Consider the following 24,613-nt stretch of genomic DNA (forward strand, 5'->3'; position numbering starts at 1 on the left):
GGGTGTATATGATGTCTCAGTGCCACTGGGGAGACGACCGAGCGCCGGGGCCTCCTCTCACTTCCTGCACCGGCCGCCAGGCGGATTCCTCGCCCAGGCTGGCGTACGGCGGCCCGTGAGGTTCAGTTCCGTCTGCCGTCCTCGTCGCTGAGTATTCGGTCTTTCCTTCTTCTTCTCCTTTTTCTCTCCCAATGAAGATGGAGGACCTGATATTCGAGGAACTGGAGGACTTGATGCACTTCTCGGTCAGCGACCTGCCGGAGCGGGGCTACGCGGTGATGGAGGAGATCCGCAGGCAGGGGAAGCTGTGCGACGTGACGCTCAAGGTAGGGCAGCGGCGCGGCGGGACGGGCTGTCGCTCGCAGCGGACCGGACCGAGACCCCCAGCCCCCGCGCCCCGCCGAGGGCCTCCATTCCGCGCACTGTGAGCTCCGCAGCGCAGCCGTGCTGTGGGCGCCGCACTGCCGTGTTTCACCTTCCGACTGCCCGCCTCGCCCGGAAGTGAGCCGGCCGTGTCAGTAAGGACCCGGCCGGGCTGTGTGTGCCGGCGCTCCGGTGTGCCGCCGCCGCAGAGTCGCTGACCCCGGCTGGCAGGCGCGTCTGCTGCTGTCGACGGGACTCCGCTCGTCCCACCTGTGGCAGCTACAACACAGACAAGCGCCCATCCAGTCCGTGCAGAGCCAGGCGTGGGCATGGTCGTGTTTCATGGGTTTAAACACCCCAGCGCTGTTTATTACTAACGCAAGCCATTGCAAACCATCGCGACTTATATTGGCAGCGCTGTAGTGCTGTATTTCTGGGGACTGAAAGGTCTGGCATCTCAGATCGTCACGGTTTTATATTTTTACATGTATCTTTTGAAATCCTGTTTCCTACATTTAAAATAGGGTTGTCTTCGTCACCTGGATGTGTCTTCATTTTGCAATGAGAATACCAGTGAATAAAACCAGGTTTTGATGTTGTGTTTTGGCATATTCGGGTACAGTTGCACCTGGTGTGTTATGGAGTGCTCAGCACTGGGAGGAGGAAGTGTGTTTGTGTGTCATTTTAGAAGCACATTGTCTATGGACAAGAGATCAGCCTTCTGAACTGTGGACTCTTATGAGTTGACTGTTCTTTGCTTTTCCTGATTTTGCCCTGATGAATGCGTGCCATGTTTGACTGTTTTGTTCTGGCATGGTGAGGTTAAGGACCCCCTGTGTGCCTGCAGAGCTCTCGGTGTGCACTGTCTACAGCTGTTACCCACTTTGTGCGGCATCCTACTTTCTTGCAGTTGTTTGTATAGAGTTTTATTATTTGTTGCAAAGAAACCACTAATTACCTGCATTTGTGGTAACTGGGCTTAAGATTCCAGTAATGCAAGGATTCCCCAACCGGTGCTGGAGAATCCCCGGCCCTGTTGGTTTTTGTTCCAAATGGGCTATTAATTACATAATTGAGCCTTATATTGCATTGTTGGTTCAATTAAATGTTCAAATACACAATGAACTACATAAAGGACTATTGCATACATATTATCTACATTCTCGACTCTGGTTTCCCTGCTAATCCCGAATGACGGCACCAGGAGTGTAATGTGCCGACGCAGCACCCCTGATTAGCCTGAGCTGGCTAAGGCATCTGAGCCGTGTCACCCTCGCTCCCTCAGGTGCTCAGGTGCTGTGTGGGTGTGTAGTACAGTTGCGTGTGATGACGTGTTTATCTTAGAATAGGCCAGAGAAATCCTCTTCATCTGGCCCGCATGCCTGACTTTTACAGCTCACACACTGGAATAATCTATCCCTCTAGTGTTCCCTGACGACAAATGAACATCCTGTAGATCCAGATGGCCAACCTGACACGACGACAGTGTACTCTTGTGTTGTAACTGCAACTATTAAGAGACTCCCAACTCTTGAATGAAAACTTCAAGTTTAAAAAATAAAATAAAAAGTGATCACATATTTACTGAATAGTTGCTGCGACCAGAGAGAAGACCACTCTACCAACAATCGTGTGTCCATGTGACTCACTCCGCCTGTTCCAAGGAGAGGGACTTAAAGGCGGGCAAAGGTTGTGCAATTGACCTTTGTATCATCTTTAATTAACCAATTAACCAGACGTGGAAGGGGTCCAGGCATGCAATTGGGCAGGTAGCCGATACCATAGTGTTCCCGGGCTCATCTTGAAGGACCTACAGATACACAGTTCCAGTGCCCCCCCCTCACCACCAGCCTCCACACTGTGTAAAGCCTCACTTCCCCTGCCAGATTGGCCAGCCCAGCCCCCACGTGTTTGAACTTTTTGCAAACAAGAACACAGAATCTCTTTGCTGCTGTAGTTCTCGGGATTGTGGGGTAGGATTGTGTGACCTTTTCCAAAAGTAGGGACAGAAATGATATGTTGTTTTTTTGTTTGTTTTCTCTGTTAGTCAGCGCCTTTTTGAACAATGTGCCGCCTAAACGATGGGTGCAATCTTTGAGCACCTATTATAATAATAATAATAATAATAATAATACGGTAATAATAATGTCAACATCGTAATCTCTTTCTCTATAGAAAAGATACATAAGACGACAGGGCTGGGTGGGTTGCCAGTATTTATTTTATTTTATTTTATTTTGCTTAGATTTTGTTTCTGTCTTGAAACTAAAGCATGCTTAACAAATTCTCCCTCTCTCCCCCTCTCCCTCCGCCTCTCCTTGTCCTCCCTCTCTCCCTGCAGGTGGGGGATCACAAGTTCAGTGCCCACCGGATCGTGCTGGCCGCCTCCATCCCCTACTTCCACGCCATGTTCACCAATGACATGATGGAGTGCAAGCAGGATGAGATCGTAATGCAGGGGATGGACCCCAGGTAGGCCAGACACTGACACTAGCACCCCCCCACTCGGCCCTGCGTTCCCCTGGGCTTGGAATAACTGGAGACGTGGATAACTGGAAACTGTTTCTTTCTCTCTCTTTCTCTCTCTTCCTCCCTCTCCGTCCCTCCCATCTCTCTCTGTCCCTCCAGTGCTCTGGAAGCCCTGATCAACTTTGCCTACAATGGCCGTGTGGCGATCGACCAGCAGAACGTGCAGGCGCTGCTGATCGGGGCCAGCTTCCTGCAGCTGCAGAACGTCAAGGACGCCTGCTGCTCCTTCCTGAGGGAAAGGTGAGCCTCGGACCCCGCCTGAACACACGCACACACGCACACGCACACGATCAGAATTAGGAGATTATCAGACGACTGGAGGTGACCAATTCTGTGGCCTGTGTGACAGCCAAGCCCAGCCCGGTCCTGCCATGAATGACATTTAACACCACGCCTGACTCTCCCCTCTCCTCTCTCTCTCTCCCCTCTCCACCCCGCCGCCCCCAGGCTCCACCCTAAGAACTGCCTGGGTGTGCGTCAGTTTGCGGAGACGATGATGTGCACCACACTGTACGACGCAGCAAACAGCTTCGTGCAGCAGCACTTTGTGGAGGTGTCCATGTCCGAGGAGTTCCTGGCCCTGGGGCCCGAGGAGGTGCTGGAGCTGGTGGGCCGGGACGAGCTCAACGTCAAGGCCGAAGAGCAGGTCGGTCCGGGTGTGGAGCGGATCTGTGTTTGCGTCTGTGTGTGTCCGTTTGTGTGTGTTGTGACCCACCATTAAACTGTCAGTTGGGGAAAACTAAAGATTTTATTTTTATTTGGGGATCCTTTGCCAAAAAAACAAAACAGTGTTTTACAAGTCTTTTATGTCCATCAGATAAAAAAGGCAATTAAAATAAAAAACAAATAAAGCTCGTACAAGTTTCCACTAAAGTTTCTACCACCTAACCCAGGGAGGCCACTTTAAAACTGCACCGTCTGCATTTAGGCAAGCCGAACCGGCCAAAGAAAACACCAAATAAATAAATGATGAAGACACTATTCACTCTGCCTTTGCCTTTGTCTCTGATTTAAACTCCTGAAACCAGAGACCCCCTAAAATCAACCAGCTCTCTTCTTCAATGAAACGATGCCCGTGAAGTCCAGGTGGCACTCGGGCTGGTTTTCCCCGTGCTGACCCCGGTGCCCCCCCACTCTCCCCGTGGCAGGTGTTCGAGGCGGTGCTGGCGTGGGTGCGGCACCAGCGCGAGGACCGGGAGCCACGGCTGCCTGAGCTGCTGTCCAAGACGCGTCTCCCACTGTGCCGCCCGCAGTTCCTCTCTGACCGCGTCCAGCAGGAGGAGCTGGTGCGCTGCTGCCACAAGTGCAGGTGAGAGCCGAACACCTGGGGGGCGGGGCATGTGTGCCCTGTGTGTCTCTGTGTGTCTCTGTGTTTCTCTGTGCCCTGTGTGTCTCTGTGTGTCTCTGTATGCCCTGTGTGACTGTGCCCTGTGTCCTGGAAGGGACCTGGTGGATGAGGCTAAGGATTACCACCTGATGCCTGAGCGGAGGCCTCACCTGCCGGCCTTCAAGACCCGCCAGCGCTGCTGCACCTCCATCGCCGGGCTCATCTACGCTGTTGGGGGCCTCAACTCCGCAGGTACCTTGCCTCCCCATTGCTCATCTCATTGCATTATAACAACGCATCTCATCCCTGCGTTGAGAGATCTGTGTTTCACTGCTGATCATGTCAGTGCAGTCCCATTCCCATCCTCCTGGGGGCGCCAGGTTCCTGCAGCTCCTATAGGTGCCTTTGTCAGCAAAGTGATACAAAGGATTGTTGTTTTTTCTTTTTGTACTAAGAGAAGCAGCGAATTTCTTCGCAGGTGACTCTCTGAACGTGGTGGAGATGTTCGACCCCATTGGCAACTGCTGGGAGCGCTGCCAGCCGATGAGCACGGCCCGCAGCCGGGTGGGCGTGGCCGTGGTGAACGGGCTGCTGTACGCCATCGGGGGCTACGATGGCCAGTCGCGGCTCAGCACGGTGGAGGTGTACAACCCCGAGACGGACACCTGGACACGCGTCGCCAGCATGCACAGCAAGCGCAGGTGAGGCCTGGGGGAGTCGGTGGTAAACCTCATTACCTGTATGTACCGGGGGAGGCCACAGTGTCTGCAGTTTCTTCCCGTCAGCAGCTCCCCGTAACTAAATTTAATGTCATTATGTTCTGATGTCAGACGGTTACATTTCACCGCCCATGTTGTCCATTTAGTGCCCGTCTTCATCTCACTGTCCCATCTCTCCCCAGCGCCATGGGCACCGTGGTGGTGGACGGACAGATCTTCGTGTGCGGCGGCTACGACGGGAACTCGTCCCTCAGCTCTGTGGAGTGCTACTCCCCCGAGGCAGACAGGTAACTGCTGGTGCTCTCATAGTGGACTGTGCCGTACTGCAGTGCCACTGCCCTGGGGGTTTCTGTGTCGTACTGCAGTGACTGTGGAGTAAATCAGTGTTTGTTTCTTTGGACGATCGACAGGCTCTCGAAATCCAGCCGGGTCCAGATCCAGACAGTGGAAAGACACCTGTCAATCAGACTCCTCCCTTGTGGAGCCCTGTACCCTGTTTATTGTACAGGGGACAAAATCTCTCTAGTGGCCACAGTTGGTATTTATTTATTTAAACCACAATGGATTACAAACGCATGTAAACTAAATCCTGTTAATAACAAAGAAACAAAAAATCTGCCCATGAGCTGTGGCCTGTGGGTGGGTAATAGTTGTGCCCTCTCAGGAACGCACACTCTAGACAGGTATGCATGTCTGCGTGTATGCATGGGTCTCTGATCAGTGTGTGTTGTCTGTGCGTGTTGGGCGCTGTGTGCAGGTGGTCGCTGTCCACTGCGATGAGTGCCAGTCGCAGCGCAGCCGGAGTCACTGTGTTCGATGGCCGGATCTTCGTCTCCGGGGGCCACGACGGGCTGCAGATCTTCAACTCGGTCAGTGTCGCCCCCTGCAGGCTGCCCTGCACCCCCACCCCCACGTTGCCCCCCCCCACAGGAATAGCAGTTACCTTTGAACTGACCCCTCCATCTCCCAGGTACAGGGTCTCTGATCGCCTGCTGCCCCCAGTGTACCCTCATTGGCCCAGCGGTCACCCCACAGCTATACAGTGACCACTCCCTCACTTTCACCTCATCACCGCACACCCCTTCAGCGGTGCATTGAGCGTGAATCTGTCAGGGCATGAGAATAAATACACAACAAACAATTAAATACATAAATAAATAAGAGGATATAAGAAATTACAGAGAAACAGGTTAAAAAGACTAAACAATGTCAGGATTGTGATGCTCCTTGTCTCTAAAGAACATAAGACAGTGTCCAATCGAGAGGAGGTCATTCACCCCATCGTGCTCGTTTGGTGTCCATTAATAACTGAGTGATCAAGGATCCTATCCAGTCTGTTTTTGAATGTTCCCAAATTGTCTCTTCAGCCACATCGCTGGGGAGTTTGTTCAGATTGTGACGCCTCTCTGTGTGAAGAAGTGTCTCCTGTTTTCTGTCTTGAATGCCTTGAAGCCCAATTTCCATTTGTGTCCCCGGGTGCGTGTGTCCCTGCTGATCTGGAAAAGCTCCTCTGGTTTGATGTGGTCGATGTCTTTCATGATTTTGAAGACTTGGATCAAGTCCCCACGTAGTCTCCTCTGTTCCAGGGTGAAGAGGTTCAGGTCCTCAGTCTCTCAGTAGGACATTCCCTTCAGACCTGGAATAAGTCTGGTTGCTCTCCTCTGAACTGCCTCTAGAGCAGCGATATCTTTCTTGAAGTGGTGTGTCTCTCTCTCGGTATGCCCGGGTCTGTGCTCTGGTCTCTGTGTAACCCTCCTGTCTGCCCTGCAGGTGGAGTCCTACAACCATCACACGGCCACCTGGCACCCAGTGGCAGCCATGATGAACAAGCGCTGTCGGCACGGTGCCGCAGCCCTGGGCAGCAGGCTGTACGTGGCCGGGGGCTACGACGGCTCGGGCTTCCTGAGCGGGGTGGAGGTGTACAGCTCCATCGCCGACCAGTGGAGCCATGTGGTGGCCATGAACACTCGCCGCAGCCGCGTCTCCCTGGTGGCCAACTGCGGCCGGCTGTATGCGGTGGGCGGCTACGACGGCCAGTCCAACCTGAACTCGGTGGAGATGTACGACGGCGAGACCAACTGCTGGACCTTCATGGCGCCCATGGTGTGTCACGAGGGTGGCGTGGGCGTGGGCTGCGTGCCTCTGCTGCCGGCCTAGCCCTGCCCCGGCCCGCCCCCCGCCCTCCTGGCCTCTCCTCCTCCCCCCGTGTTTCTCTTGTTTGTTGTTGTTGGTTTGTTTTTACATAATGATGTGAAACACAAGTGCAGTGGGAGAGAGAGAGAGGAAAGAAAATCATTCCACAGACAGCAGGTGTTCCTCAGAGAGGGAGGTGGGGGGTGTGTTGTTAAATGGGATCTATTAAACTGACAAAGAGGGAGTTGTACACAAACACTACACACAGAGCTCCTCTCTCTCTCTCTCTCCTGCCCACTGGTGTGTGGGGGTGGAGGGTGTGACTGATATCAGAGGCCCACACTTGGCCTGTGTGTGTGTGTGTGTGTGTGTGTGTGTGTGTGTGTGTGTGTGTGTGGTGCTGCCATCGCCCTCTGGCAGGGCCTCAGCCTCCCGGCGCCCCCGCAGAACTGACTGGGACATGGGGCTCGGCCAAGGGGGGGTGACTTCAGCGTCTGCCAGAGGCACAGAACAGGAGGATGTGAAGGTCTGCCCGCTGTGGGAGGAGGGATGGGGATTGTGGGGTCTATGACTTGGGGAAGGAAGGCACTGATGTGGTATGGTATCCGATGAGAGTGATTGTGATTGGACGCACACGGCCGACTCCGAGTCCTCTCTGCACTCACGGCAGCCTGCGGTGAAGACCTCCAAACAGTAGCCGGCTGTGTGGCTCTCCCTGCGCTTTTGCCTCCCTGTCCCCTCTGGGTCCTGGTTGTCTCCAGTCGTGCAAAGTGCAGCACACGGTCGTACTGCTCAAGTGCTCAATAGAAGGACAATTGAAACAAAAGCCGCCCCCCTGAGCTTGTTACTCACGTCATGATCCATCCTTTCAGACAACGGATAAAAACAACAGAGAAGAGAAAAAGCTATCAACCTCACCTCAGGAAAACCCTCATGCCTGCCGGCCGAGCGGAGACGCACACAGGCACACGAAGCGCTCCACATACACGGCACAGTGTCGGTCTCTTCTTCTCCGACTGGACTGGAGGGGACTTCCATGGCGTGTTCCTCACTGTCCTGCTGCCGGTGTGGGGCCTGGCTCTCCTGTCTGTGGGCTCCCCCTCCTCCCAAGCCTCCAACATCTTCTGCACCAAAAATAAAACGCAGCACAGGACAGGGGCATTGACAGTGGGCATATCGAGGGGAACAGAGGACTTTGTTTTTCTGTCGGTGAATTGGATGTGTTTTGAGGCAAATCTGAGATCCGGCAAAAAAGATGTGTAACAGGATCCTAGTGGGGAAAGAATACTGTGAAACTTCTAGGAATTATCATTATTGTTATCATTGTTATTGTTCTAAGTAATTATACATATGTTATGCACTGTTGTTATTAATAATTATTTCCTTGCATTCACAATGATTCCATTATTTTTACTACTCTTTTGGTACTGTACCTCAAACTGTAATATTTATTTTTATTTCCTTCTCTAATGTTTTTTTTTTCTGTTGCACATAACGGTTTGGAATAACCAGCAGCCTGTAAAGATTTATTATTGTGATGATTAATATGATGATGACTGTTGTTGTTGCTGTACGAGTGTGGTATAGTGAGCGGATCAGTCACTGCCCTGTCTGCGCACAGCTCTGTATCTACCTCCTGGGAGAGGAGTGTGAAACATTAAACAAATGAACTGCAGAACACAAACGTTCATTTTAATACATGATTTAAAGCTCTCCTTAAAGCAAACCGTCGAGCCCCTCCTGACAGTGTGCGTCTTTAAAGGAAGGGTTTGTGGCAGCTGTACTGCTGGCCAGGTTGTCACTGGTGCGGGAGGAGGCAGAAGCTGCTGTTGGGGGGGAGACCGGGGACTATGATCGCCTGGGCCTGTTTGGTTGAGTGACATCTCTCCAGTCTCTCCATTAACTGAGGTTGAGATGCCTGACCCGAGGGGAACACTGATAGGTGAACTTGACTGCGGCTTTTCTACTGAACTAGCTGCTGGAGTGACCCATGGACCCCCGCAACGGCCACTGGAGGAAGCGGTCCCGAAGTGTAGCAGTGCACAGGTGCGAAGACTTGCGGTTCTCCATGCGTCTCCACTGCCCGGTTCAGTGAGGCACAGCTCTGCCACGCGACTGATTGTGTACCTCACTCCGAATCATTGGTACTGTAAGGACTGGGAAAGAGACGGCAGATGAGTAATATAAATGAGTTGGAATTGTGCAGGTCACAGCTCAGAGTGCAACGTGGCACAGCGCCGGGTTTTCTGGCTCCACACTGCAGCTCCAGCTCCGGCTGCTTTTCACCAGCTCCAGCACCAAAGCCACAGAAAACTGTAAACTAGGACGAGATCATTATTTATTAAGTGTTTTTAAGTTGTGTTGCTTTGCTACATTTTTTATGATGATAAAAGACAGAAGAATATAGAATTGTGGTTTTAAAGCCTCAGTGTTTTATTTACTTTTGTGTAAATAACTAACAAACACTGCCCGCTGTTTTTATGTACTTTGACCCCCTGTCCGGCACAACCCCCCCACAGTCATCAATTAACCAGCCCCCCCTCCTCTGCTGACGTTTTGCCAGCACCCCCTCACAGGCGTCCAGTATTTTCATATCTCAAAAGTGGCGACCCTAGTGGCAGTCCAGGTGCAGGGGCATGACTGCATCACGTGACTTTAACTCCCTGGCAGCCAGCTTTTGGTCAGTCTAAAGTCAGGCCATTTCCGAACACACGGCTGTGAAATGAGGGGAATTTAGGCAGATTAAATGAAATAATTTGGAGATTCTTAAATGTGTCGAGTGAAAATGGACTTGGTTCATTGCTTTTTCATCTGTGCACTGCTGACCCGACAGAACACCTTACAGCCTCAACTGGAGCCATTAAGCAACATTTCCTTCATTGTCTCCTGGCTGCACTGGGGCAAACTGGGCTGCTCTGGGCTCTGATGCAGAGAGACCTATAGAGACCACAGTCAATGGGACTGAGCTAGAGGTTGTGTTTATTTTACTGCCCAATTAAACTGCCTGTCCACTTAAACTCTGCATTGCCTCAGTCAGACCCGTTTAAAATCACTGGGCCAGTTCTACGGTGCTGACGATCCAGTGGTATGGACCTCAGCCGTGGTCCAGGCCCCACTGTTCTACTGTTCGTTTGTTTTCCCCTCACTGAGCTCTCAGCTGGGTCAATGAACTAATCATTGGCAAGATTTTACTTTTTAAATGGTTTCACTTCCCAAACGTGGAGAACTCAAGTGTGTTATATAATGTTATGTTTAACTCAATATCCAATTGTTTTAAAATGATTAATAATACTATTTTATTGGTAAAAGTATTTTACATTACAATAAAAAACAATTAAAACTAATTTTAATGCTCATGATAAAAACAAAATTAAAATCAATTCTTAAAATCACTTAAAAATTTTAAAATCTTAGTGATTAATATAAACAAATAAACTCAAATAAACGTGCTTAAACAAAACAATAAAACAAACGTGATTAAAGCAAAAAATGCTACCAACAAAAGAGTCAAATACATTGAAAATAACTGAAAATCCACCGGACAAATAAAAAAACAATTAAAATGATAAAATAAAAAACAAACCAAAACGGTCCAATGCATTTAAAATTAAATCCAGACGGTCAATGTATTTGACAAAATAAATAGAACAAAACTAAACCAAAAAAAACCCCAAACAACTAGTGCTTTAAAAACAACTAAATCTTTAAAAACAGTTAAAATTCGATTTTTTAAAGTCATTTTTTTTTTAAAAGACAATCATTCATAAAAGGATTAAAAGATCTTGGACTCGGGCTCCAGCAGGGGGAACTGACCGTCCCCGGAGGTGGGTCCCATCATGGGATCCTAAGCTCCCCCAGATCTTGTATCTGCCAGTTCTTAAAGGCTTCCTCCTTGCCCCTCTGATGGACCTCCAGATTGACATAATCCCTCACGAGCACCATGCCCCTCCGCGCGATGACAATCGGGTCCAGCTCCTGCTTATTGAATAGACAGATGTTCCGTCCCTCCCACAGGGCCTGCTTCACTGTGCAGATGACACGCCACCAGCACCTCAGGGTGGATGATGTCAATCCCCTGGCTGGACCATATAAGATCTGCTGGGCGGTCGCCCACAAAGGAACAGCAAACCTGTGGAGGAACAGAGAAAACAGGAGCCAGACCCTGTAGGCGGAGGGGCAATCCCTAAAGATATGAGCCTCCGTCTCCTTCCCCATGCAACCCTTGTAGGGGCAGATGTCATAAGGGGCTAGGCCCCTTCTGTGCATGAATACTCGGGTGGGGAGACACCGACTCACAGCCATCCAGGAGACATCTTTCTGCGTATTTGTGAGGCAAATATGCGTAGCGTTAGCCCAGATATACCGGCAGGTTTCGGGAGGGAAATCTTCTATCCGGCTGGTCTCCTGGGTAGATCTCATCTGGCTACAGATGGTCTTATAATCCCAGGAGGCCAGCACCACGTTATGGAGGCCTACTTCAAGCGCAAAGGCTCGGAGGGCCCTGTAGAACGGCGGGGGATCCCACGAGTGCGGCCTGGTGTTATCCATGGCGCAGAGGCCGAATGCTCTCAGGCTGCTGGCAAAATTAAAGCGGATGTTCTTGACCACGTAGGCCAGCCCCTGCGCCTTTATCAGCCGCACAACGTCTGGGACCCCCCTGCCTCCATCCAGGGTACCCTTCACCATTTGCACTCTCTTCAGCCTCTCCATTTTGCTCCCCCAGCCAAACCGAAATATAATCCTGGTCACTAGTTTTGCGACCACCTTGTCTGGGGGGAAGATCATTCCTACGTAGAGGAGTATCGGGAAGAGGATGGCCTTTACGACCAGCACCTTACCGGCCATCGTCAAGGTCCTTGTGCTCCAGCCGTGGATCTTTCTTTGGACTTTAGATAAAGCCTCCTCCCAGCTCCAGGTACCCGTGTTGGTCCCGTCGATCGTGATCCCCAGAACCTTGATGGACGGCTTCACAGGGGACATGGTCGGCGGGCCCCAGCTGACAGGCCATGCTCTGGAGAGGTAGACCTCTCTCTTGGCCCTATTGACAGCGGCCCCCGTCGCCCTGCAGAAGCCGTCCAGCAGTTCCTCAACCCTGGCCACGGACGGCGCATCCGTTAAAAACTCTCCGCCGGAACCCAGGAGATGGAAACCTGTCACCCGGACGTCCCGGCGGATCGCCTGCATGAACGGCTCCAGACAGAGGACGTACAGCAGGGCCGACAGGGGACAACCCTGTCGGACCCCCGACTTGACCGGAAATGGTTCGGTCAGGTGGCGGTTCACAAGGACCCTGCTGCTTAGGCCACTGTAGATGATCTTAACCCACTTCCTCAGGCCAAGAGCGAGACCCATCCTCTCCATGACGAGCTGCAGGTATTCGTGGCCCACTCTGTCGAAGGCTTTCTCCTGGTCCAAGCTGATTAGGACCAGGGGAAGCCTTCTCTCGTTCGAGTAGGCCACGACATCCCTGAGCAGCATGGCGTTGTCGGCCGCCGATCTCCCCCGGGCACCGCAGACCTGGTCAGGACCCACGACTTGAGGGAGTGGCCGCTGCAGACGGAGCGTCAGTGCTTTGGCCAGTATCTTGTAGTTGGTGCACAGGAGGCTGACCAGCCGCCAGTTCTTCAGATCCCTTGGATCTCCCTTCTTATGAAGAAGAGAGAGGATACTCCTCTTCATAGAAGGGGCCAGTCCACCCTCTCTGTACATCGACCCCAAGACCTGAGCCAGATCTTCCTTAAGCACCTCCCAAAAGATCTTATAGAATTCAGCAGGGATCCCATCGGGACTCGGTGTCCTTCCAGAGTTAAGACTCTTTATCACCTGGGAGAGTTCAGTGGTGGTGATCTCTGGATCCTCCTCCGCCTCCTCGTCCCCCTCGTTGCGGGACTCCAACAGGGACAGAAATTGATGGATCAGATTTTGATCCACCACCTTCTGATCATACAACTCCCTGTAGAAGTCTCAACAGCCTCTCTGCCCTCCACCTCTTGCCCCGAGGAGTCGATCATGGAGGACATTGCAGGTCGCCTCTCCTTTGTTTTCTTGAAGAAGAAGCAGTTGCACTTCTCATCGTCCTCCATGATGCGGACCCTGGAAAGGACCTTGATCTTTTCTTGCTCCTCCCGATAGAGGGCGGAGAGACTCAGTTTGACCTGGGCCACCTCCTCAGCTTGGTCGAAGCCTCTGAGCTGTAAAAGACTCAGGCACTGGAGGCGGGCGTTTAGATGGGAATATCTCGCCCGCCTCTCACAAGCTTTCCGTTTCCCCAGCTGAATGAAGTAGCCCTTGGTCCTTTTCTTCACCATCTCCCACCACTCTATGGGAGAATCAAAAAGGTCCTTCAGGGTCCTCCACTCCTCGAGACGTCTGCTAAAGGTTTTAATAACACGAGGGTCATCGAGCAGAGAGGTGTTGAGCTTCCAGATGAATAAGCTCAGATTGGGCACTGATCCAGAGATGTACAAACCCTCAGTGTTCGAATTGAGGGGGAGCTGGGGAGGTCCGGGACCCCCGTAAGAGAGAAAACTTTGAACTTGGGGGGGTCCCGATATTTCATTGATAAAAAATAATATTTTTGTCGAAATGAATGCCCTGACACGAGACGTCTTTGTCGGCTTCTTCCGACTCTCATCAGTGTTCCAATCGATTGTTCTCTTCAGTGAAGTTCTAAACACGCGCACGTGGGGAGGCGTCAATTCGTCCCGTCCTGGACCTGCGTGCATGCGCAAACTCGCAGGGTTGCTCGGTGCGGACCTCGGCTCTGCTCCACGGAGCGCTCTATGGAGGGTGATCAGTGCCAAAATTAAGATGAACGTGATTATGAACATGAAGATGATTATGAAGATGATCATGTGCACTGGACAGGACAATACCTACCGCCCACCAGCTCTGATTGACAGAGTTCAATGTTTTGCCACATCGAAAAAAAAAAAAGAAATACAAGAGACGCTACGAAATGTAGAAGCGCACTGAGACAAACGGGCAATAAATATATACATGTTGAAACTAATGAATGTATAAATATCTGTTGAAATAAATAAACAAATAAATAGATGAATACATAAATAAATATACCTACAAAACATCATCCATACATCATAATTTGTACTGATGAAGATGCAGATGCAGACTGTATGCTTTTACAATGTTGCCATAGAAAGTGGTCGGCAGTCAGACGTGTTTCAATGGAAGTTAAAACTGAATGGTTTCCATATTGTGTTTTGTTTGTTTTTATTCGGGAAAATGTACAGAGACAATTTAGATTCAGTCCAAGATTTCACTCTATTGCAATAATTTTAGGATTTATACAATGTGTTGTGGAGCTATAGTACACACACATACAGATGTAGGAAGGCTGTATTCATAACGTAACGACTGGGCGGGACTCGAACCCGCTCTCCCGCGTCACAATGCACATTCACCGCAGCGCCATAGCGAGGCTCTGTACTGGGTAAGACGCACGGCTGTGAGACTGCAATTTTTTATGTCCGAATTATAATGTATTCAAAATGTTTTTTAGGTATGAAGACTCTGTATAGGATGTTGAAGAAAGTCTTTTGTGATAATTATATAATGTTTTATATTAATACTAGCATTAGAAGTAGTTTGTATACAGACTGAGCAGATTAGATTTAGCAGGACAAGTAAAGGGTCAACAAGGTTGGTTTGTTAGAATCTCCTGTCAGTAATGAAAGATTACACAGTGCTGAAATAGCCTACAGATGTCTGCTGTGAATTTGTTTATGACTTAATCGTTTCTCAAGATAGGCAGGAATGTTTCTGTTACTGAGCGATTGACACTAGGTAAATGACCACCGTGGGATCGCATCTTCCTAGTGCACATCAAAGACGGACATCTGCTTTGGATCCATCACCTCTTCACGGGAGGACAGATCGTAAACGGACCCGGATGAACGGCCATAAGATGTTATGTCATTTTCCTATAAAGTTGTACTCATGTTTGTAAACATTAAGCCTCACTGAAAGAATTATTTCTGACGTGGAGCTTCCGAGCGGCTCGATTAAAGTTCTATTTGCTTTATCTCCGCGACTTCTCCACTTATTTCTGAGACGGTTCTACAACTTGGCGTCACGAACAGGATCTGAACTTGCCTCCACTCCCGGGACCAAAATATGGGTGAGTAGCTTTAAAAATGGCCACCCTGTATATTTAGATTTGATCTCGGGATTGTGTGAGGCTCTCAGATTGTAATTTAAAGAGAACCTGTGGAGAGGCAGAGGTAAAACAAATAGAAAGGTTGACTGTACAGCGGAGGTTCACAGTAGGGTGAACTCCAGGTAAGACAGATCTGCGGGGAGAGATGCCAAGGGAACCGAAAGGTACGACGAGGCCTGCTGAGCCCCAGGTTAAGCAAGGAAACCCTTGTACGCTGAGACAGTCAGTGGCAGTCAAAGCCAGACGGAACCTGAGGTACATAAAGTCCAGCGATATAGCCCCATCGTTGGCAAAGATAGGATTGGCATAATGGCGTTAAAATACGTGTCTGTATGTGAATTCCTACAAGTTTAAAATGTTAAACTTAAAATGATGAGAAGTTTAAAAATGTTAAACTTAAAATGGTAAAGACAAGATAAAAAAACGACAAAGTTTCTATAATTCTTTGTCTGAATAATAAGAATTTAGAGAAGAAATTGATCATAATAGATCAAGAAAACCCCAAAGTAGTGTAATTCAAAGATTATTTTACATCTGATTTTTAATAATAACAATATAATAAATAAATAAATGCTAAGGGCTGTTTGAGACACTGCAGGGTCAACAAAACACGCCACTAATCTAATATCTGAATTATCTTTGGATTTCAATCTGTATGTGCTTTGTGTGTTTATGTATACATATAGTCTGAAGGTTATGTAAGGTAAATGTCTTTTTTGTATGCTTTGTATTTTTAATATTGTGCATATTCCAGAATAAGACTGAGAAGGGAAGTAACCAATAATTTCAGAATTATATTTACAATTACGCAGTTATTGATGTTTTAACAACAGATTAATGAGGATTTAGACATTTAACTGTATACAGAGTGCATAAAGCATCAGAAATAAGAAATGAATAATGCATTCTATTATAAGAATAATGTTAAAGTAATAAAAAATATACACTAAATACATAGATTAATAATACTAATGAAGTAAATAAATAGTAACGGTGTCCTCTAAGACTCAGAAGAACAAGAATTTGTTTGTTAAAAATCATATTATGGACAAATTCTGTAAAGTCAAATTAAAGGAAAACTAAAGGCTGGAATCCACAGGAGCAGCACTCTGGTGCAGCCCTGAGTGACAGCCTGATGTGAAATCCATAGCAGGAGAATGTAAACAGTATAGTGACATATTATAGTCTTATTTTAGAAAATATTTGGTTATTGGTGCATTGCATAAAATACCTGAAATAAAAGTTAAAATTAGACCTTGGATTTAAGATGAGTGAATTAGTCAAAGGGTAAGAATTTTAAGGATACTATAGAAATATAAATTATGAGCATTGAATAAGTGAGCTAAAATTAGTATTGCATAATTTTGAAGGAGAAAATAAAACATAAAAATACTATTAGAATGAGTTTTATGAACCAGAAATAAAAAATTAAATGTTGAAAATTGAATTAGAGCTAATTTTTTAAATGGGAATCTGAGAAATTTGGTGAAGATATGAATACATAGATAACCAGATACTCCAGGAAATTAAAGGTGTGGTCATTTGGTAGCTGTGAGTTCCACAATGAAGAGTTTTTGAAATCCCCAGATATAAGATCCCTAAATACAAGGTGTAGGTAAGAAATGAACTATTGATCAGTTCAATCTGGCTTTGGGAACAGTTCTTCTGAACCTGTACCGGTGTAGATTGGACTTCAATAGGAGGAAGTGACACAATAAAGACATATATGAGCCGCGCAGGGTCTTAGTGCCCAAGCAGGCTCTTCATTGGTGAAATCATTGACTGAACAAATGTTTTGAAAATTAGTTTTCCTGAGGTATCTGGGAATCATTATTGAAATCAATTAAAATGCTTATTTTCTAAAAATATATTTTATTAGGAAAATATCTGAATTTATTAACTCAAATAATGGAGCGAAATATGTGTATAAATAGTAATAATACATGTCAATAAATATAACTTGAATTGTCTAGTAAGAAATTAGGAAAAGGAGAAAGAACAGCTGTTAGGATACAGAGTGATGTTTTCAGAGGGTCTGAGCGATGTTGATGAAGGTTTCAGGAAGTTGACAAGGGGTTTAAAAGTTGATGAGGCTTGGGAAGCTGTAAAAAGGGAGTTTGGTATGTGTGAAAGAAATGTGCTGCCACTTTCAGCACAAGAGTTTTGATGGCGATTGAATGGAAAATGAGGGAAAATAAGGAAGTTACTTAAGGTATAACTTAATGTAAAATAAATAAATCATTGAACGAGATATAGTTTAAAATCTAAAGTCTTGAAACTGAATGGAAATACTGCTTCACAAACAGAAATACCCTATTAATCAGGAAGGGATTCACCCCCCCCAAACAAAAAAAAAAAAAAAAAAAAAAAACAAGGGGGGGGGTGGGGCAGTGAAAGTGTCTGTGAGGTCAGCTCCCCACTGAGAGAGATAAGAGAGCTGCCTTGTAACTAAATACAGATGTACTACTACAAACCAAGCAACATTGTCAACCGACAGTAACGTCCTGGGAAATCGAGAATAGTTACATTACTAATGCTAATAATACTGATGTTGATACAGATGAATAGAAAATAACTACTGTTATCTGTCTTCACAGGAACCAGCAACAATGAATTTCCCTCACATTTAGTCCACAGGTTCCCTACTCACATGCCATGACACATCAGTGCATAGTCTCCCCTCTCGCACTGGCCTCCGCTCTAAGTGCTGCGGCCCATAATCCGTCCTCATGGCCACTGATGTCAGTGTGTGTGGACGGACAGGAGGGAGGGGGATGGTGGAAACATACGATGCTTACCATACTCTGGTAAAAGTAATTAACTAACTCTGCTGATTCCAATTGACAACAGGAGGGTGGCGATGTCCAGGAATAGACGGACAGAGCATTAACAATGCATTTCTGATTGATTTCAGGTGCTGAAAATAATATAATTTTATCTTTCAGGAAAAGTTGGAGAAAGGCCTGAAGAAACAATATGGAAATAGATTGGAAAGAAACATGAATAGTCATACAACTCCAACCTCTTTTAAATCTAAGCGCAATTGAAGGATACAGAGTCTGGTGGGACTATGGGCATTTCATTAACTATCCTTTCCATAGTTTAATAGAGTGACTACTGGATTGAAAGAATTTTGCTGATTGGATGTGTGACTGAAGTGTGAAATGATATGTGATGTTTCAATGTGATGTAAGTGGATACCCACTGAATAATGCTACTATGGTGTATTGTATTATTGTATATGGGAATTGAGTGAAAAACTAGTTCTAAAAATTGTATGTGATAACAAAGCCAATGCTTTGTAATGAACAAATAATACATATTTGCTCTAGTTAAAAAAAAACTAGACTTTTGGGAAATATAATGATAATGTTTATGCAAAGATGTGTACAGCAGTCATTACAAGGTTTAGTAGAATAAGGATGGAGTTATAAAAGGAATTATATAATCTATTCTTAAAGATGAAGGTTTATTCGAAGTACATTTATATATGGAGACAATGAATGTCCATTAATGGGTAAAATACAAATCAAGACACTGGCAATGTTGGAAGGAAATATTAGAGAAATAAATAATAATAATAATGAAAATAGGAATAATAGGAGTTGTTCCTAATGAAACTATGGAAATAATTTCAAATGATGGTTCATTTATAAAGAATGAATTGAGGATCATTTACCTAACAACTATTAACTATGTTGTTGAAAGAGCTGCTGTAATAATTATTAAAATAGTCTCAGATATTTAAGTCAGATAAAAGGAAAGAGATAAGCACATTGTTTTGGAAGTTTGACAGCTCCACACAAAAGAGTATTTACACTAGGAAGTAAAGCTGATTCAGTAACACAGAAGATATGATGCTGCTGACGACAGCTGAGTGCTGTACTGAAATAATCTGTGATAAATTGGGATCAAGATTATTATTTTGAATTGTCCCTTTACTGGAAACCTTATAGATTGTGAATGTCAACTACTGTCCATGTGATAGGGATGCCTTTTATAAGGAGGATCTCTGATGTTGTGCGAACCACACATTGTGTCTTCAGATGACCGATCTATTCCACATGGCAGATATGCACATTATGAATCGTGTCCTGAAGGAACCGATGTCTGACCCGTAGTGGCAGAGGTGCATATGGAGAAGACGCTGGTGTTCTCCTTGAGACACAGTAGGCCGAGGGCGCGGCTTTAAAGACAGCCTCACGGCATCTTGAACAGACCGATGTTGAGGTCCACAACGCTGAAGTGATGCTTGACTTAATGGAGAAATAAGTTAAAATACTGCTATTAAAGGTTTTCCAGATTATAGGAATCTGCAATACATTGTGAAAACAGCTCAAATGACATCCGCAGTAGCATATATTCTTGTATTGGTAGTTAATTTATAATGTACTTTTGGTGGAGATGTCAAATTACTCAAATGAATAGAATAAGAGTCATGAAGTAAGAATAAGTCCATTGCCCTTCTCTTGAGATGTATGGAATGTACAATGTTTATAAATTAAAATGCAACAGAAATATATGTGAATAACTTAATTTGTAAAAATAACATTTTTGCTGACTTTTGTATTCCTTTAGATGCAAAACAATGTATGTATTATGTAACTGGGTATTGACCTTTATGACCTGGGGCAGGATGAAATATAATTTGAGATACACAGTAAAGCTCCAGGAAATTGTAGGTGGCCACTGCAATTTCCATAAGAGAGCTCAATATTCATTAAGGTATAGTTATGATATAATTGTTTGCCTGACCAGGCAAAGAAAAATACATTCCTATCCCCTGATTATTTGAATACCTCGCCGTACATACATACACACCTCGTAGGTGGCAGGTTGAGATGGATGGGAGCTGAACACGCAGCACTATATCACCTGCCCCTCAGGAGGAAGAAATTATTGTAACTGACAAACACGATTCTTTTGGCTTCTATTCGCTTTGCTCTATTGCCAAAAAGGAGGGAATGAAGACTCTGTATAGGATGTTGAAGAAAGTGTTTTGTGATAATTATATAATGTTTTATATTAATACTAGCATTAGAAGTAGTTTGTATACAGACTGAGCAGATTAGACTTAGCAGGACAACTCCTGTCAGTAATAAAAGATCACACAGTTTCGAAATAGCCTACAGCTGTTTGTTTAAAATCTGTTTATGACTTAATCGTTTCTCTAGATAGGCAGGAACTGTTTCTGTTAACGAGCGATTGACACTATGTAAATGACCACCGTGGGATCGCATCTTCCTAGTGCACATCAAAGACGGACATCTGCTTTGGATCCATCACCTCTTCACGGGAGGACAGATCATATACAGACTCGGACCTGTATCTTCTGACTGGATGAACGACCATAAGATGTTACGTCACTTTCCCATGTCTGTAAACATTAAGCCTCACTGGAGGAATCATTCCCGACGTGGCGCTTCCGAGCGGCCCGATTGAAGTTCTGTTTGCTTTGTCTCCGCGACTCTGCACTTATTTCCCACACGCTTCTGCAAGGTATATATTTAAAACAAAATCATGGAGTTTAACGGTTTCAGAGTATGGAGGACTATCCAAGCTTACCTTTTAAATAAATACACAGAGAAAATAAATACACGATTATACAAATACATGGACATTTATGTATTCATCTATTTATTTGTTTATTTATTTCAACATGTATTTATACATTCATTAGTTTCAACATGTATATATTTATTGCCCGTTTGTCTCTTTGTATTCACATTTCTCATTTCTCTTCTACATCTCGTAGCGTCTCTTGTTTTTCTTTATTTTTTCGATGTGACAACACATTGAACTCTGTCAATCAGAGCGGGTGGGCGGGGCGTAACCGGCCGCTGCTGGACGCGTCCGTCCACTGAGGACACGAGTCTCTATCAGAGGAGTGAGTTTGACTGAGACACAGGAGGACAGCAGACACAGTGTGAAGATCTCATCTCAAGTGCCTGTGCGATCACAGAGACATTACAGTTCATTAGCAGCGTGGAGTGAAATCACGGACAGAGACACTGACTGAGACAGTTAAAATCAGTGCATTAAACCTGTGATTCACAGACCGGTGCAGCGCTGACCAGTTACAATAAACTGAAGGATAATAATGTATTAATATTGTGTTCAGGCTGTGTGTCAATGTGTGCAGGACAGTCCAGACACAGTCCGTGTGAAGGAACACGATTCAGTTAACGTGTCCATTTACAAGATAAATTAACGAATACATTAATACAGCAGATCTGGGTTTCCCTCTAAAACATAAGGACTGGTTTAATAAATGCGCCCATAAACGCCATGACGTGCACACTTCAGTTCAATTAAACCGGCTATATTGTATCTGGATGATTAATCGTGAAACGTGTGTATTTTGTTTCAGCTGTAACTTGCCTGGTTAAGGATCTGATAAGTACATTATAAATAATACGTTTGCAGTTACAAATCTGTAGTAAGAGTAGTAAATTAATTGAGTCGCATTGCGCCATTTAAAATACATGTATAGCAGCACAAATGATGATAATAATACTAAATAGCAAATATGTATTGTTATTGTTGCACATGGAACCGTATTCTCATGTGAACATGCGTGTGTGAATATAATGTTGTCTGTACACGTTTAGCTCTTCCTAACATCTCTAACAGAAACGTGTATTTATTACGCACAGATAATAAAACACAGACAAAGTCCTGTCCTCTCAGGCTGTGTGGCTCTAGTGTCTCTGTCTCTGTTTTAACACGGACACAATCCAGACCCGCAGTCGCTGCTGCTCATCAGAGACGGATCTCAGCGGCTGCTTTTACAGAAAAGCTCTGGGACTCCGGCGCGACGCGGCGCTTCAGCCAAAGGAACCGAGGCATTAATGTCCTATCCAGTGCTCATAATCATAATCATGTTCATAATCATAATCATCTTCATGTTCATAATCATAATCATCTTCATAATCACGTTCATCTTCATGTTCATAATCATCTTCATGTTCATAATCATCTTCATAATCACGTTCATCTTCATGTTCATAATCATCTTCATCTTCATATTCATAATCATCTTCATAATCACGTTCATCTTCATGTTCATAATCACGTTCATAATCATAATCATCTTCATAATCATAATCATCTTCATGTTCATAATCATAATCATGTTCATAATCATAATCATCTTCATAATCACGTTCATCTTCATGTTCATAATCATAATCATCTTCATAATCATAATCATCTTCATGTTCATAATCATAATCATGTTCATAATCATAATCATCTTCATAATCACGTTCATCTTCATGTTCATAATCATCTTCATGTTCATAATCATAATCATCTTCATAGTCACGTTCATCTTCATGTTCATAATCATCTTCATGTTCATAATCATCTTCATAGTCACGTTCATCTTCATGTTCATAATCACGTTCATAATCATAATCATCTTCATACTCACGTTCATCTTAATTTTGGCACTGATCATCCTCCATACACTCCTCATCGCGCAGCGCAAACGGATGGGATTTAGTTTGGTTTTGTTTTCTTGGACACACCGTCTAAAACCCGTGTACTGTCAAATATGTTGTCCACTTGCACATATCCAAACTACAATTATAATAATCATAAACATATCATATTACTATTATAATTATTATTAACCCTACTGTTATAATGATGATGATGGTGATAATAATAATAATAATAATAATAATAATAATAATAATAATAATAATAATAATAATAGTAATAATAATACATGTATTTAATGTTATTATTCCTTACAATAACGGGGAAGGGATTAAGCATGTTAACGACTAAGTAGGCTATACAGTTATGTCTTAAATAAATATCAGAAAAAACGGAAAAACGAATTCAAAAAGTATGAAAGTGTTCATTGCACACAGTTAAGGTCGGTCTGTAATCGGATTTTGTTTTAATCACAATGGGAAGGAGCTGCTAACGTCACTGTGAAAAACGCGTTATTAATTTCTACTCATTATGATTGAAGAGAAAATAATGCTTAGCTAATCTTTAATTTAATATCAGCCTATTTGCGCTCTGCAAAGACGTTTTACCAACTTTTGTGTTTGTTATTGTCGCCATATCTTCCTTATTTTATCACTGTGAGATCCAGGAACAGTAAAAACAAAGGCATGGGTTGTGTGGTTATGATAAAGAGAGATTGTAAGAGATGTATTAACGTATTTATGTCCATTGTCTTTTCTTGAAGGATAATGTCACGTAGAAGATACAACTTTTTTTGGCAACAGACCCCCCCCCCCCCTCAGTATTAGGGGACCCCCCTAAACTGTAACCCAAATCGAACACATCAAACCCTACTGGTCTGGACTGGAATGGACTGGGCTGGACTGGGCTGGGCTGGACTGGGCTGGTCTGGTCTGGACTGGGCTGGACTGGACTGTACTGGGCTGGGCTGGACTGGGCTGGTCTGGTCTGGACTGGGCTGGACTGGACTGTACTGGGCTGGGCTGGACTGGTCTGGTCTGGACTGGGCTGGGCTGGTCTGGTCTGGACTGGGCTGGGCTGGGCTGGACTGGACTGGACTGGGCTGGACTGGACTGGGCTGGGCTGGACTGTACTGGGCTGGGCTGGGCTGGACTGGACTGGACTGGAATGGGCTGGGCTGGAATGGGCTGGGCTGGGCTGGACTGGACTGGACTGGGCTGGACTGGTCTGGTCTGGTCTGGACTGGGCTGGGCTGGGCTGGACTGGACTGGACTGGGCTGGGCTGGACTGGACTGGGCTGGGCTGGAATGGGCTGGGCTGGGCTGGACTGGACTGGAATGGGCTGGACTGTGGTCCTCCTGCAGAACCTGGTTTGTACAAATCTGTGGCATTTCCGCTAACCTTGGCGCCTCTGCCCTGTCAGTCTGCTTGAAGCCACAGCTGTCGGGAAGGAGTTTAGAAATTATATTATTATATATTGTCATCGTGTCTGCCGACGAGCTGCAGTTATTTGAAATGATTACACTGCGCGATGTCTCTATATTCATGATCATGAACAATAATACAAATAAACAAATAACTACATAACACATGACATCCATAGGGTTCTGCAGGTTTGATCTCAATAATGATAAAACAGCAGCCTGCGGGGGCGAAGGGAGTGTGGGACAAGTGCGTGCTCGGCTGCAGCATACACATGCGTGAGTGTCGCAATACTGTAGCTAGTTTATTTATTTTGATCCTTATAAATCTGCAGTAACTCGTATTTTAAGTCACGTTTTCGTTGTAGGACTTACGATGACCAGTGTTATAATTAGCATTGATCTCTGGTGTTAGACGCACACCTGCGCAGCCGCGGTGTGTCCCGCTGTGTGCGCGCATTGCGGGAGGAGCCCCGCACTAGAGGCGCCGCCGGGT

General features: G+C 45.7%; 1 protein-coding gene across 3 annotated transcripts; it reads left to right on the plus strand.

Annotated features, from left to right (window-relative positions):
* The first annotated feature begins 108 nt into the window (after positions 1-108).
* On the plus strand, positions 109-8,490 carry klhl18 (kelch-like family member 18). Of its 3 annotated transcripts, none has more exons than XM_066716189.1 (10): positions 109-326; positions 2,705-2,835; positions 2,992-3,132; positions 3,340-3,538; positions 4,041-4,201; positions 4,335-4,471; positions 4,683-4,920; positions 5,121-5,225; positions 5,696-5,807; positions 6,709-8,490. In XM_066716189.1, the coding sequence occupies exons 1-10, from the start codon at positions 192-194 to the stop codon at positions 7,093-7,095; spliced, it is 1,746 nt and encodes a 581-aa protein (XP_066572286.1). In that variant the 5' UTR covers positions 109-191; the 3' UTR covers positions 7,096-8,490. The 3 variants fall into 3 exon arrangements, with proteins under 3 accessions (XP_066572286.1, XP_066572287.1, XP_066572288.1); XM_066716190.1 differs by having other exon boundaries at positions 4,698-4,920; XM_066716191.1 differs by lacking the exon at positions 109-326 and adding an exon at positions 370-2,336.
* The last annotated feature ends 16,123 nt before the right edge of the window (positions 8,491-24,613 follow it).

Source organism: Amia ocellicauda, chromosome 2, assembly GCF_036373705.1.
Source record: "Amia ocellicauda isolate fAmiCal2 chromosome 2, fAmiCal2.hap1, whole genome shotgun sequence".
NCBI lineage: Eukaryota > Metazoa > Chordata > Actinopteri > Amiiformes > Amiidae > Amia > Amia ocellicauda.